Source organism: Harpia harpyja, chromosome 1, assembly GCF_026419915.1.
Source record: "Harpia harpyja isolate bHarHar1 chromosome 1, bHarHar1 primary haplotype, whole genome shotgun sequence".
NCBI lineage: Eukaryota > Metazoa > Chordata > Aves > Accipitriformes > Accipitridae > Harpia > Harpia harpyja.
This window is the reverse complement of record NC_068940.1, coordinates 88,543,697-88,560,548: the sequence shown is the minus strand read 5'-3', so window position 1 is coordinate 88,560,548 and position 16,852 is coordinate 88,543,697. Positions and strand designations below refer to the sequence as shown.

Genomic DNA, 16,852 nt, shown 5'->3' with positions numbered 1-16,852 from the left:
TGTCTACAACATACTGAGGGATGCATTTAGCACACTTTCTAGATCTACCATTGCTGGCAAATTCCTGTGGCAATGAGTCCCAAGGATGAGCAACATATTCTATTAAGAGTGATTTCTTTTTGTTCTGGATGTGCTGACTTTTCCTTTTATATATCTTGTTCTTAAGTTGTGAGATAAGGAGATCAGAGTAATTTCAGCATCCAAACAGTCTGTGATCCATGTTGATATTTTACCTTTGACCCTGTGAGTGGGAACCTCTTTTGAGAGATCTTATCATCAAGAGGTGTTTTGATAGTCACAGAAAATGTTAATTGGTTTTAATGTATCCACCATTTCTATTGATTAGAGAATTCTAGTACCGCAGTAAAGATATGATTTCCTTTTTCTGGAAGCATGCTGCTTAAACCATGCAGTATCATGACCTCCAGATGTTTTATCACTCTCTTTTTCATTACCACTCATATTAAACGTAACAAAAATCACCTTTAGAAAGACAAATGCAGAAAATACAACCAAACTGACCCAAAATTTGTAAAACCTGGTACTTTTATGTTGGATCTCAAAAAAGAAACAAAACACACCACACTGTATGGCAATGTATAAATTGAGCTTTAAAAAATGAACTAATAAAAGTTACAAAACTTACTGTTTATCTGCACGAAAGACCACTTAACTCTAGATTACATCAAATGAATTAGTATTGGCAAAAGGAAAAGACTGGTATGACCTGATGTCATGATCACCAGAGAAAGCATATTTTGGAGAAATTTAGCAATACATTAACATATTGTCATAAGCACTGTCTATGCTTTGTATAAATGACTGATTTCTAAGGGGTGACAGGTTTTACCACAAGGCACCCACGCATTATAGCTTTGCAGATAAGCAGCAGAAATCTATACTATCTGCACTCTGGACTTCATAAGAGCTGTTCTGCCATTTAACATCTCAACTATTTCTATATTAAGAAACAGACTTCAGGAAGTGGCCTGAAAAAATGTACAACAGAGCATAAGGGCCTTCCAAAGTTATGGAAATCATCTCTGATTACATGTCTAATGTAATTTACCACAATTAGGATAAGTTTGTTTGCACTGCAAGAAAGGATTATTGCTTAAGTAAGTTTGTTGAGATCATTTCAAAGTCTCTAGTTTTAAGTCTTAAGATGTTCTGATCCAAAGGTGTCTGCAAGAGCATTACACTAAGTTCTTAACTTCAGCCATTACACATAGTTGTGATGTGTACCTTTGGGAGAGAAGCAGGAAGCTCACTTAAGCAGCGAACCATCTACTGCAGGTTACTTGAAGTCTGAGATTGTCACATCCGTCACATCCCAATGTCCCAGAACTGAGGGCAATTTGTCTTTTTTCACGTATTCATTCTACTCCCCAAAGAAAAGTTCATTAAACGCTGACAGCTAATATACCTGCCAGAGACAATGGCCCAGAAATCCCCTTAAATGGACTTACACTTTCACCTGCCCAGCTCTAGCAAACTTCAGATGCTTAACCTGAAACTCTCCTCCCTTCCTCACGTTTACTTTGAGATGAATATTTAATTTAAGAAGAAAAAAAAGCAGGAAACGTTATGTTTCTCTGAGCAAGACTGGGAAACAGAAGTGGATGGAGGAGTATCTTCCTTGGCCATACTGCATTTGAGAACAGGACATCCATAATTTTAGGCTACAACTGCAAACACAGCAGCAATATCAATCAGGTATGTGCATTTTACTGTCCTATGAAAATGCCCAAATCCCCCTTCTGAAGACTTGCAAAAAAACCCTCTCAACTTGAATTTTCAGCAAAGACTACTTGTTGAAGAAGTACCCTTAAATTCCCTCATAATTCCACCCCTGTTTTGGAAGGTATAAATAAGATTGCTCCTAAAACTGCTCCTCACTTCTCTGTTGATAAGGACAAGAACTCAGAGTAGAGTTCCTTTTTCCTGTATTTTCACTTACTTTCCTGTGAGTGCCAGAATAGAAAAGAAAAAGGAGGAGAAAGTTCCCTTGACAGCATGCAAAACGATGAGCAGACTTAAACTATGAGAAAAAAAAAAAAAACACTAAAACAGGAAACCAAAACCAGTGTAAACTAGTGATGTGGACGAAAGAGCAGGGGACTACAGAGATCCAAAATTAGGGACTAGGCTAATTTAGAAAGTGAGACAATAAAAACCACAGGACAGAAGCATCTGAAAGAACATGTGCCCTATGTTCAGAATCTGAAAAGATCTCATGATTCTTGAGCTTTCACATTCCTCTATTTTTAACAAATAATTCCAAATCTATTGAAAAAAAAATAAGCCTTATCTCCCTCTAAAAGCTGGATCAGACAAAGCAGGATAACCACCACTATATGAATGCTAAAGAAAACCCTGCTGTTTTTCTACTGCTCCTAAGGGGAGTAAAGCCAAATGAACTTCAGAAGGGATAATGGAAGTGATTAAAGCAAACTTATTTCACTTAGAATTGCAACTGAGTAGCAGCACCTACCTTCCCAATTATCACATCTCCACCATGGAGGCAGTAGTTCATTACACTATGTTGAAGTGGACTTATCATGCCATCACAAATAAATCCTGGACTAAAAAGACTAACGAACAGCAACTACTCAGTTTCCCTGCCTCTGTGCAAGCCATAAGGACTGCAGTTACAGATACTTCTTGTCCTTTTCCTTCTCTTTATTAGCTGCTTCTGTGGCAAAGGAAGCACAGTGCATAAAGTAAGAGATGGGAACTTAGGAAGAAAATAGAACAGAAACTGCAGAGGAAGAAAAACAGCTTAAAGAAAAAAGAAGAATCCACTAGCAAAAAACATTTTTCCCTCTCTCCTAAGAAAGAGAAAATAATCTTTTAGATTATATTTGTAAAACAGGTTAGTGACAAGTATGTGCAATATTGCTTGAAATTGCCTCCCAGATGTGCTTATTAGTCACCAAGAGCACAGATACCATCACATGGGAGAAGAAAAAAAAAAATAATCTACAAAGTCACTATTTGATCATATTAAATTTCCAGAATAAAAATAAATCCTGAAAATTTCTGAATAAACTGATCACTATAATGTGAAGACCATACATTACTGAATCATATGATACCAGCACCAAAGTCCTACAAATGTTTAAAATAAAAGGCTGTATGTCTTAAAAGAAACCACTACATGCTATTTCCACTCCCACTAAAAATACTACTGAAATAAGACGACAAGATACTTAAATGCATATTTTTTTAAAAGGAATACAGTCTGAGAGATGGCTTTAATAATCAATGACTGGAAGAAAACCCAATCAAAAACCGTTACTTCCATTTCTGCAGTCTGATCCTGTATTCAGAATGTAGAGACCTCAGAAACAAACAGCCACAAAGCACCAGTAGGGTAATTTCACTCATTTAAGTAATCAAAAAGAATAGACAGCTCAACCAATTTCAATCTCAATCTCGACCAAAGTAGCAAACATTTCATTATAAAACACTAAATCTACTAAGTCAAAATAAAAAAAAAAAATAATAATAATTTTTGAATCTAACAACCACCATTTCCTGATGAGCGGAAAACAAATCCTGCTGTACAATACCAGAAGACACTGAGGCACTCAGATCACCCCTTTTTTTACAAATATATATTAATCACCAAGAATAACTTATCAGAAAGAGAAATACAGCAAACTGTTACAGAACAATATAACAGGCTGACAAAACATTTTTGTTATAATTATGAAACACAAGGAAATCTTCGAGATAAAAACTGAGCATAGGACCTCAGAGTGGTGCAACTTGTGACTTGGCTTAACATGGAGAAATTAAGACAATATTCAAAATCCACATGCAAGAAAGTGATTCTTCTCAACAACAGAGCACACGTTAACATTCATGCAAAAGTTAAAAGCATGCTTCTGAGAGAAAAGACCGTAGTTTGGGATACAGTAATTTGGTGTTACATACAAAACAGGCAGTAGTGACAAACACATCAAGAAGATCAATTCATAGAAAATCAGGATAAAATATTTGTGTGGGCTGTACCTTCTCTCCTGTATTCCTTTTTTCCTATATTCTTGCAATTGTTAAATGCATTGTTATGCTAATAAAGCCTCGCTGAATTAAGCAGCATAACCTATCTGAGGCTATGCCCAAGACGCATAAAAAAAGAGGAACAGGATTCAAAAAAATCTGCATTTCCAGCAAGTGGTGTTTTTACTAGACCACCGATTCCCACCTAGTGAGGAACACCAGCATTTAAATTCAGTTCCGGCACAGCATGGAACACAAACTAATAATCTCTTCTGGATTTATTAGATTGGAATAAAAATTATGAGTGGCATGAGAGAGAAGAAAATGAGACACAAAAGAAAAGGTGATTGCAACAAGGCCCATATTGTGTTTTTGTCTTAAAAAACAAACAAACAAAACCCCCAATATGGGAACTATCATGCTAGACAATAGAATGAAAGAATAAAAATCCAGGATTTTCAAGTTGGGGTTTTTTTAGGCTTTAAAATCAGCATTGTATAGTTGTTGAAGGAAAAAGCAGCACTTGGGGGTTTTAATCACTGAAGTTTTATATGGGTATAGCAGTTACTGAAAAATAACAAAAGGCACAGTAGTATTACCCAATTTTCTCATTTTAGGACAGTTGCTTTCAATTGCTTGCAAGTTTTCTTAATACTATAAACAAAATTTTCTGTGTTACACGTCTACCATAACCTCCTAATCAAAATAGTTCAGCCAATTTTGAGACTAATTCTATGGACATTTTTTCCCCCCCAAGACCTTCTCTTTAGAATTTCTTAACACCCTTGCTTTAAAAAAAAGGATGTAAAAAATCCATCAAAAACTGACAAATTTATAATGTCCCCAAAATCATAATTACAAATGCCCAATAAAGATCTAAGAAAACTTAACAGCTGAAATCTTAGAAGAGTGCACCTTAGCAGCACATCTTTAAGGCTATTCCAATTTTTAGTACTGTTTCAATTGCATGTCTGCCATCCTGACCAAATAGCTGAGCAAACAAGGTTTGGTCATACTTGCCCTCTTAACTAATAGTTTAAATAAAACCTTTTTTTTTTAACTATTACTTTTTATCTGCTATAGAGGCACAAGCTTACCCTAACTTACAACCATTGTATGTATACCTAGGATCTTGGTTGATTTTCTTTTAATTAGAACACTACACAAAAAAAAAAAAATATATAAGTGCAGTGCTACTTGAAGGCTTTAATGGTCAAGAGGTGGGTAAACACTGAGAATACATCCACAAGAGCCCAGTAAGCAGACACAGCACTCTGATGAAACTTGGCAGAACTGAGTAGGTAAACCCTAACCCTTGAAGTATAATCAGTCATTTATGATAACTGCATGAAAAAAAATGGTTCTCTCGAATTGGAGAACAACTGCACGGTAAAATAGGCTCTCTCGACTGAGTGTCTTCAAACACTAGTAAGGACCTCATGAACTGAAACTGAAAAAGACTCCCAGAGTGCAGGAAAAACAAAGGCACATTACAGGTGGTTGTCATGATTTAGTGTGAATCAAAGACACATCCAGCAGGGAGACCTGCTTGGTACTTTCAAGACTTGAAAGTTGGGAAAAAGCATCTAATCTGCCTGGTACAATGACAGAAGTAGCACCATTCCTAAACCTCAACCAGGACATGAAAGCACTTAATATTTTAAAATTCACAATAGACATCCATCTTCTTTCTCCACCATGCTAGAAAGTACTCTGTGAATTCATTTCCCCCATGAATGAAGAACCGTGTCCATGGACCTTAAAGCCAACTGACTGTTCACCTCTTGCCACTACAGCTTCTTTGTAGGAAGTTTGTCTCAAAACTGATAAATCAGCAGGGTAAAAAAAACCAGAAAGGTGACAGCTAAAGCAATTTAGCCTCAACTGGAAATTTCCATTGCCTAGCTCTCAGATGTTACTGGATGCCAGACAGAAAGGAAAAGTGCCAGTCTAACTGCAAATGGTGAAGACAGGGAATACAGAAGGGAAAAAAAGATTGGGACAACAAATATAGGTGCCTTGGTTGTACAGCATAACTTAGAGACATGTCATGCTACACAGCTTATCTTAGCATGATGTTTGGTTGAAATATCAATGCCTGTATAATGGTTCAGATGATGGAAGGACCAAGTTCAAATTTATGCATTGACACCATTGATAAGAAAAAACAAAGACTATGCCTTTACCTATTTCCAACTGGCAGACACGAGTTACCAAAGTGTAGTCCTAGAATCGCTGAAGTAGCACAGGACTTTGTTAATTCTCTATGCAAACACAGGACTTCACTTTTAAGGCTGTCAACCAAACTTCTCACCATTTCAACCTCCCCTTATAAGTTCAGGACCAAAAGACTCTTTAAATGGTAGTACCTGGGAATAAGATCCTAACAAGTGAATCTATGACCGCTTGAAAACAAGTTAGGTACGGAGGTAAGACACGCTACTCCTCTGAGGTGGGAAAGACAAAAAAAACCCCAACACATCTCCCAGAAAACAGAGCCAAAGGAATGACAGGAATTTTAACCACTTAACCTATGGAGGGCTCTCCAGTTCAGCTAAACACTAAGAGAAAGTGCATCTCCTAGGGTATACTTCACCTTTTTGTGACAACGTGAGGGAAAAAAATACTATGGTATTTCTGCTTCTGCCTGCTAAATATGGGCTCTGTCCCATAGCTTTTTGAATCTGCTTATCCTCTGGCAGTTTTAACAAATAGAAGTGATGGTGCACAATTCTTACTTATTTAACTTCTCCATGTCAATCATGACTTTACAGACCTTTGTCTTATCCGATCTCAGTGTCTCTTTTTTAGGCCAAGAGTCCTACACTATTTACTCTTTCCTTATAAAGATGCTGTTCCTTGCCACTGTTCACTACCATGGCTCCCCTTTTACCTCTTTTGATATCTACTGTATCTGTTTTTATGGAAACTGTCTTTTCCCTCTAACATTAATTTCATTTGCCCTCTCACCACCTTGTCAACAGAGGCTGGTAAGGTCTTTCAGCAGTTTGCGACAGCTGATCTTCATAATAGCTCACTGCATAACCTAGCATAATCAGCAAACTTGGCTTCTGTTCTTCCTCCTTTTCCTAGATCATTTATGAATATGTTGAGCTGTACAAAAGGCCACAAGGCTGCTCATTCCAAGACTCTGATGGTAAACCTCTCTACTGTGAAAACTAAGCATCTACTTGTTTGGGGTTTTTTAAATCTTTTAATCTGCTACTATACTATGACACAACCTCTTCGCTTACATCCAGACTATTCAATTTAAGTGTCTTCAGTGAGTTATGGTGTGTAATACTCTTTAGGAATTTAAAAAAAAAAAAAGGAACTAACTCCAATTGGTTGTGATTTCCTTTCACAAAAGCTATATTGGCTCTTTGCCAAAGCATCATATTTTTAATTAATTTCTTTAACATAGTTTCTATCAATTTGTGCAACAGAGATATCACCCAATTTGGGGTGAAACTGGCCAACAGGTTCCAAAGTTACAAGACAGAAGTCACACAGACAACATTGGCAGAATGCAAGCCTTATTTCTTTAGGAAACCAGTCCAGAAGAAGAATTATGTAAAAATATGAACTACCACCTATAACAACAAAGTGTTATTTGACATTGAAATGTATTCCGTGTTGGCCTACACATAGTATTTCTGCTCTATATGTACTACATATACATGTGCGTGCATGTACACAAACTTATAATTATGTATGTATTAAGCTTGACTTTTAATTCTTCAGGTTTATATCCACTATCTTAAATCACTGCGCTTATATGCACACACAAAAAAGATATATTTGATACCTTCATTGTAAAACAGATTCTCATCAGAAAAATGAAAAATACAAGAAACACGAAGTATAAAAAAATCATGTCCAGTACAGTATTCCTTCATACTTACACTCCAAACGTGGTGGCTCTCTACAACTATAACTTCGTACTCTCTTGCCTTAATAAATGCAATCTTGCCCAACTTAAATTCATACAAAATACTACCATAAAGATATTTTTCTGGTTCATTAGTTCGACTATGTCACCCTTCTGCACTCAAGTGCCTCCCTTATCCCTTCACCATCAAACATGAACTTCCTATCTGCGCTTGTATGACCTTTCAAATACAGAACTATAGCATGTATGTCGACTTTCATTTGCTATCAGGATGTCAGCCTTGGCCACCTCTTTGCCAGGGCTAGCCTTACTTGTCCATTTGTCAAATCTCCCAGATAAACCCCTCTGTTCTTTAACTGATACCAGCATTTTTGCATGAAACATGCAAAACTTCATGTGTTTTCCTCTGTTAAATCCTTTCTTAAAACATGTTCTGATAACAGATGTTGGTTAGAGCACTGATAAACTGTAACCAGCATTTATGCTACTAGTCCTAATATAGTCATTATTATTATACACTTGCACAGACTATTTTTAAAAATCTCTGTGCTCTATAAAGATGGGACTATGTAATATTATGGGGAACTTATAGCCACTATAATGTTTTCACAGCAAATACAATTTTTATTCACCTATTTTCCAAACAAATCATTGTTTCTTTTAACATTGAAAATAAGCAGGTCAATAACAGGTTTGCTATCTTAAACCCTTGTGATAGTTTACCTGAGTTGCAGCAACAACAGTAGTTATAGAAGGCGCAGTTGAAGGTGATAGAGCTCCCACTTGCTGCAAGTGGCCTGAAGCCTGCTGAGGTAAATGAGAACTGGAAACGGGAGTGCTAGATCCTGAGCCAGATACTGCATTTGGAAATGATACTGCTACATCATTGCTGCTAAAAATACCTGAAAAAAATTACAAAAACGATTACATGCATCTCTCCCTCTCCCCCTCCGTATTCTAGTAACCATGTAAATATGCAGTAGAAAATTAATCAAGACAAACAAGATCACTTAATACATAATGCAGAAAGCTCCTGTGTTGAAATTCTAACCATGCTGATTGATCAAAGTGCTCTCGTCATTTGACATTCTACAGTTCAGGGAACACAGACTGATTCAGTTTTAAGTTTTTGTAAAACATGTGTGATAAATCAAATATTTATGTGCATTACAAAGTGCTTAAATATTAACAGTAGCAGAATTTTTGGCTAAAATGCCTGCCTTCAACTGAGTCTGCTATCAGAGTTCGTTCTTTCAATGAATTACAGTAAAAAGTAAGTAGATAAAGAATGAAGTATTGGGCTATATAACTAAACATACACAATACAGATGAAAAAATACTTTTTAACTTTAAAGTAAAATGTTTCTAAACAACATACATTTGTCCAAAACTGTAATTTTGGCAACTAAGGATTGGTTGTGTATTTTCAGAAAAACACTGACAGCAACTCTGAGGACAAAGTACTCAGATTTGCTGGTGGAACTGGTGGTATTTCGTTTATCACAAACTAAAACTCCATCCGTGATTTATGAATGCTTGACTAACATTTCTGCTAGAACAGCCAACAAGTAAATGACTAAACATGTTAACATTAGTCAGACTTGTACGTTAGCAATTTAAATAGGAAGAGTTCATACCCCTCTGTGAAGCCATTACTTCTGTTCATCTACATGCAGGGTAAAGTTCATTATATAGGTTGGGAAAAAACCCTACTGACCAGAAGCCCAGGACAAGAAGTAGTACCTGTCTATGAAACTGTTAGGCTCCACGTGCATTAGATAAGTGAGCTGTCAGCTGGCCAAGGAATATCAAGCATGGTAGCACTGAACTGCAGTTAGAGGAAGAGTGCCACAGGGAGTAAACAGAAGTAGAATGAACATGGTTAGATCAAAAAAAGCAACAGAACTGAAATGCCAGTTAGAAGGCAAAGGGTGGAGCTAGTTTGTCACTCATACAAATAATGATTTGAAGAAGGCAGTGACAATAAGAGGATACGCAATGTTAAAACACCACTCGCCACCCAGCAATCCCTCTGAGCACAGGCAGTCAAGGGAGACTAACATCATCCAAACCCACACATAATACGCAAACACTGATGCATCTTAAATTCCCTGCCTCTATTAACTGTCAAGAAAAATGGAAGAGAAAACCAGCCAGACCCAGTAGAGGAAGAAGTATGGAAAAAACAGCTGAAGACACATTCCAACACCACTTTTTTCCTGCCTAACCAAGGTTAGTGACTTCTTGTCATCTTCTCCCCAATCTCTTCATCATAGCACAATTCCATCCCTACTCCACTTTTCTACTGACCTTTGTATCTTTTTCTATTTAGCACACCTTCCTGGGTCATCTTCCTCTCCTTTTTTTTTTTTTCTGTCACCATCCCAAAAATCTACAGTTATGGCATTACTAGCAGTTAAGATCCTTAAAGTGTTCACTTTGTTATGACCTTTCTCCAATTATATCTGCCTCATCTAACTAGACAGTAAATTCTATGGATCTTGCTCTAGATGTGGCCCTACACACCACCAAAATGAACACTATTAACAAACCTTGCTACTGAGTCTACTCTTAAATTACAAGCACAAAAACTGAAATATACCCAGGTCCTCAAAAGATGTTTTTAAAATCTGCTTTCAATCAGAGATTTCAAATTAATAAAAAGGATGAGATTTTTGACCCTTTATATTTTGAATGCATTGAAACACTTAAACATTCAAAAATTCTTGAAAAAGAGGAGATTCTCATGCAATTATCTGTCTCCAGGAACTGTGAATTTTAAGGGTAAAAATAATGAAATATCACAACAGTTATGATTAAATCATAAGAGCTTGTACCCACAAATGCTATAACTCTCATAAAATGTCAATGATAATGAGTGGAAAAAACAAAATTTTTGGTGAGAGTCAAGTAGTAAAAAAGAAAGATGTTTTGCCAGAAAGATAAAGCCACTCCAAAATTTTAAAGCTATTGTAGATTTTTTTTTCTTAATTTTTTCAAAATCTTACATATTTAATAACTGCAGAGCTTCTGCTGCTTCTACTTTAATGATAAGGTTTATTCTTCCTCTTAAAAATAAAATTCTGGAATACAAGCAGATAGTTATAAAATCACGGGCATAAAACTATGTCAAAAGAAAGACAAGCAGTAAATCAGTTTTCCACTGGAATGAGGTAAGTTGTTATTTGTTGCTAGCAGTAGTACTTGTAGTAGTAGTATTAAAGACACTCACTATTTGTTGCTGTTGCAAAATACAGGACAAATATGACCTATCTGCACATTCTGGGCTAAGTATTTCCATTTAGCAATACCTTACTTAATACATAAAGTACACCCACCTTCTGGAACTAGTCATGCAACCTAGATATTACTCCACGCAAGCATTCGAATAAGAACTGTATGCTGAACATACAAATAAATCCTTGTTTTTCACACCGTTTCAAAAATAGCTGTATAAAAACTATGTGCATATCACATTAGAAAGCCAAGAAAGTACATCTTTTAAAATGTCTTGAACATATCAAGTTGTCCTTTTGGGGTTTTGGGAGACATAAATCACTTTCTGGATCAGGAAGGAATAATAATGAAAGCCTGAACAAATCATTATAAACCACATTAATGTTTAAAACAAACAAACCACCTTAAAGTCTTTCCCATGTTACTGAAAGGCCAAATAGCTGTAGCTTGTGATGAACGGCATTGTGTAATTTGCCAGAAACATAAACAGCATGGTTAAAAACAATCTTCAGCATTTTAGACAGAACACAGTTCTTCAACTGCAGGTGAAAATGGGCGTGTAACACTGTTCAGGTAAAGTTTGACTGTGCTTAACACTGCTAAAATAGCTGCAGAACATGGTTTCAGGTTCTGACAGATAAAATGCATGTATAGCCTGCATTGCTGGAGTGAAAGGCTTAAAAAAACCCCAAAAAACAAAAAAACCCAAAACAAACAAAAAAAACCCCCAGACATCTCTGGACAACAAATAACTGCCTGCTTAGCAGAAATGTAGTACTATAGAGCAGGGAACACATCAGATTATGCAAACTGGAAAAAAACTGTTTTCTTTTTGCTGATAATCAATGACAAAATAGATAGAGGGAATAAAAGAACTTCAAGAACAGTAAAAAACAAAATAGCCTCAAGTCAGAACTAGCTGTGCAGCAACATACACCAAGCGGCACACAGAACAATTTTAGTGATTTTATTCAAAATCTCAAAAATAAATAGTTCCATGAGCAGAAGAATTAACAAAACAGATTTAATTCTGGCTTTCAACAGTGTTGCATCTCACAGATGACCTCAATGCACTATGCTTTCCCACCACGATTTCTGTATCTAGCTATGAAATCCTCAGTTCTTTTTATTTTGTATTACTACAGCCCCTGACATTATTCACCTCCCTTACATTCCCTTCCTATGCTGGTCATTGCCTAGTTCAGCAGGACACAAAAACAAGCAGTGGTTACTCTTGTAGCCATATGCTGTCCATCCCTATTACAGGAACTTACATATTTTAGACTCCTTTATCAAGTTTGCTTGAAATTGGACAGCAGGCTCAAAGCTTACTGTGGGCCAAAATCAAGAGAGGCAACATTTAGACTGCTTTCTTAGGAAGCTAGGAAAATGTTCTCCCTACTGTAAAGCTGTATTTTCTTTCTTAAGTCAGTAACTTGAAACTCTTGCAACAATTGTGAAAAGAGGAAGTTATTTGAGATATCTGTCATAAGTTGCAGATCCTAGCATTTTGCCAAAACTTAAGGAATAAGCAGAATATGGTCAAAGAGATTTATTTTTTTAAATGCAAACCTGCAACCCCACAAAAGTTGCACAGAATCACAGAACCTTCCTACTTGGGGGAGGACAGATGGACATGGGGCAGGGGGGTGGGGACAACAACCGCAAAGGGACTTGTAGTAGAATTCACAGAAATAAAAGGAAATTTTGAGTTACATGAACAAGAACTTCCTTTACAAAAACAGAAACTATGTATTTTCAGTAACTTCACTTCCTGTGGTGATCTCAGAAAGTCTCCCCTAAAAACATGACAACTTTCTATACAGAGCAAAATGAAAAAGTGCCTTTGAATGAAGCAGTCCATTCATTAGTAACTAAACATGTAGAAAAATTGATTAAGTTTAGCTACACAAGAAGTAACATATTCTATTCCAGTAGAACATTAATAGTGGAAGAAATATCCCACTATTTTTTATTTTGTAATATGGACATAAGCTAAAGTGAACCTAATACTAAACACAAGCAAACAAACACAGGTTATTGTGACACAGTTGTCTAGAAAGAGAAGAAAGGAAGTTGTGTTTGAAACACCCAAGCTAGCAACAGGATTTCATTTCAATTCATCTGAGATAATGAAACCATAGCTTGGATGCTAGAGCCAACCTGTTTCCTTCATGAAGAAATCTGAAATCTAAGAATCAAGTAATCAAGCTGTTTTCCTGCTGCTGATGAGCAAAGTGGCAAAGTTTACTTTCAGATAGGTTTCTACAAGACTCTGCAGTAACAGTTCTAGGGGTGCGCAGAAATGATAGTCACTGATCTGCAGCCTGATAGCAAGCCAGCATTTCCCTCCCTTTCAGTGACTGAGGGTCCTTTTTTGATGGAGGTACAGCAGCCTCTGTCACAGATCAACAGTCAATGCCCTCCTTTCATGAAGGGCATTGTGTGTTCTCTCCATGATGAGGTAGAAGGAAAAAAAGCTCCCAGACTCAAAGTACCCAAAGAAGACACACTGCTGGGACTGCAGGGGAAGAGGGACAATACAAAATACAGGTACACGTTTCCAAAATGGAACAACTACTCTAGTTTCATACCTATTGACAGAAGGCAGACTGCTGTAATTATTCCCTTTGGAAATACTCAGATTTACAGATTTAGATCAGATTTACAGTCAAAGACCAAAATACTTGACAAGAACCTTCACACAACTGAGGAACACATTTCGGCATGGCAATATCATATATATGATGAATCAGTGATCTAAGAACAAGGTCATATCTTCATATACAGCAAAGACCTGAAGTCTGCCATCAAACTCAATTAAAATTAACCCCAAATCCTTGACAGCTCAGCTAGCAAAAGATGTTTTGTCAATCTCTTCTGCCTACTCCCATTCCTATGTCCATGATCCTGACTGTACAGCTACCTACAGTCATTCAGAAATGTATTCAATAATGGGGTGGGGGGTGAAGGATCAGAACTGATCCATGTAGCTACCAAAATGGTCTACTCCTCTGTTCAAGCTAGTCCCACCTGCTACAGTGAACAACGTTATTTTATACTTGATCCCACGTTCATTAATGACCATGCATGTCAGCAGTGTTACAGAATTCACTCTTCAATAAACTGTAACAGTAAGGAATACATATACCAGCTAACTAACATGAAACAACACGTATGAGTTGCTTAAACCAAGCTCGGTCAGTATATAGTCCTCAATTAGATTATTTTTTTTCCACAGGTAGGCTTTTAAGTACAAGATTTCAAAACTGCCTAAACCACTGTCAGAAAGGTTACAGCTTCCTGGCGCAGTGTGCCTGCTCCTACTTTGAATTAATCCAAGCTGCTACAGGTCTTAACACTACAGCCCTCCACTGCAGAAGGGCCCAAACCCATGTTTTTCATAACCCAGCCAAGGTGAATTTGCTCTCTGAGAGGAGAGGTTTGAACATGACACAAGGAGACAGATGAATGACACGCTGGACTAGGAACACAGGGAGAACTGTATTGTTTTCTAGCCCAGTATATCCATCTCAAACAGTGACCAACAGCGGCTGCACAAGTAAAAGCACAAGAAAAGGGCAAGCATGAAGTAATACTTTCCTCAAACATTCTCCCAGCCTCTAGAAATCTAACACATACAGACCTTGAGGAATGGTCTTTGTAATTATTAGCCTTAAATTTGCTTCCAACCCTGCCCCAATGAATTTCTTCCAATCCTTTATGAACAGTTGTCCATGTCCCATGGCAAAGTTATACCTCAGTTAAACTGTGCGGTCCTTTTTGGGGGGGTGGGAGTGGAAGGCAGGGATGACACAGGGACAAACCTCCTTTCATTTGTTTCCTCCAGATGTTGATTTCGCACAATAGGTCCTTGAGATGCTTTATAACTGTGTGTTTAAGATTCACATATATAATTAATTCAGCTTTATGAAATAAGACACATTAAGAATTTCATGCTTATTCTAGACTGATTCAAGAAGTTTTGAAGTACTCTTCTAGAATAAGAGCAACAAGATGAAGAGCTCCATGATCATATCTGAGACACATATGCTCAGAACTACAGGAAAGACCTGTACTTCAAGTGTATCACAGCACAGAAAGATCTTTGCAAGAAGAAAGAGTTAGACAGATATGGAAGAACAATTGATAAATAAAGATCTTAAGTTCTATTTAGACGTTCACTTTTGTCATGGGGAGCCACAACAGACAAGCCTAAGTTACTTTAATATGACATACTAAAAACAAAGCAGTTTTAGGCTCTGTCCTGGTTTCAGCTGGGACAGAGTTAATTGTCTTCCTAGTAGCTGGTACAGTGCTATGTTTTGAGTTAGGTATGAGAAGAATGTTGATAACACTGATGTTTTCAGTTGTTGCTAAGTAATGTTTAGTCTAAAGTCGAGGATTTTTCAGCTTCTCATGCCCAGCCAGTGAGAAAGCTGGAGGGGCACAAGAAGTTGGGAGGGGACACAGCCAGGGCACCTGACCCAAACTGGCCAAAGGGGTATTCCATACCATGTGACTTCATGCCCAGTATATAAACTGAGGGGAGCAGGGTCAGGAGGATCACTGCTCGGGGATTAACTGGGCGTTGATTGGCAGGTGGTGAGCAATTGCACTGTGCATCATTTGTATATTCCAATCCTTTTATTATTACTGCTGTCATTTTATTAGTGTTATCATTATTAGTTTCTTCTGTTCTATTAAACTGTTCTTATCTCAACCCACAAGTTTTACTTCTTTTCCCAATTTTCTCCCCCATCCCACTGGGGGGGGGGGGGGGGGGGGCGGGGAGCAAGCGGCTGCGTGGTACTTAGTTGCTGGCTGGGGTTAAACCACTACAGGCTCACTAAACGAGTATTCCAGAGTAGGAGTATGACACTTGTGATCTACATTTCTTAATGATTTCCAGGGAGAACATGTGTTTGCTTAAGATCTCCAAAAACCTACCATAGCTTCAAACCATTCTTACAGCAATCTATCTCAGTGCTGAAATGGTGACTCACTGGAAGCACTAGATTCCTCTTCACTCTTAACATAATTAAGTCTTTTACAGGAGTTTCTGCTTCAAAAATTCTCTCTTTTGGATTCCAGTGATCTGAAGTTGTTGTCTTTGAAGGCATGCTGCAGGATGCTCAACTGAGCCAGGATTTTCAAAAAGCAGACACTAGAGAGGCTAACAAATAACAATGGCAATTCTGTTGTGATCAGTTATTTCTGGTGGGGGGAACAGCTGTTGCCCAAATTGACATAGCTGTCATTAGGAACAATTAAAGCTTTAAAGTGGTATTCTAGAAACTCAGGGACAGGTACTTATACTTAAGGCTGTAACATTTGACAACTGAACAATAACACTCCATTATTCAATACTCTGAAAAAAATGTGCATAAAGGAACTATTTCAGGATAACTTTGTAATTTGCCCTTCTCTTGTTCTTCGTTTTCTTAATTTATATAGTTTAGCGGAGCACTACTGTCCCCATGCTTCAATACAGGCAGATGCCTTTTTATCAACACTGTAAAAGTCTGCCCAAATTGGGCTAGATTCAAAAATTTTAATTCATTCATGCTCAGTACAGATTCTGTCTAGTTTAGTTTATCTTGTTAAAAAAATCATACCATATATACTAAGTTTTGCCTGCACTGATGCGGAGGCCAAGGCTACATACAGAACTGAAAAGTTTCTTTGGAAATGTGCCATCTTCTAAAGCCAACC

The 16,852-nt window shown here is 37.3% G+C and overlaps 1 protein-coding gene across 7 annotated transcripts in view; it reads right to left on the bottom strand.

The window, feature by feature from the left end:
- MLLT10 (MLLT10 histone lysine methyltransferase DOT1L cofactor) overlaps window positions 1-16,852 on the bottom strand; it is a 134,590-nt gene that overhangs the window by 30,782 nt on the left and 86,956 nt on the right. For all 7 annotated transcript variants that reach the window (XM_052804058.1, XM_052804048.1, XM_052804041.1 and 4 more), the window contains one exon: window positions 8,624-8,802. In XM_052804058.1, coding sequence (XP_052660018.1) covers window positions 8,624-8,802 — 179 coding nt within the window. The remainder of the gene's footprint in view (window positions 1-8,623; window positions 8,803-16,852) is intronic.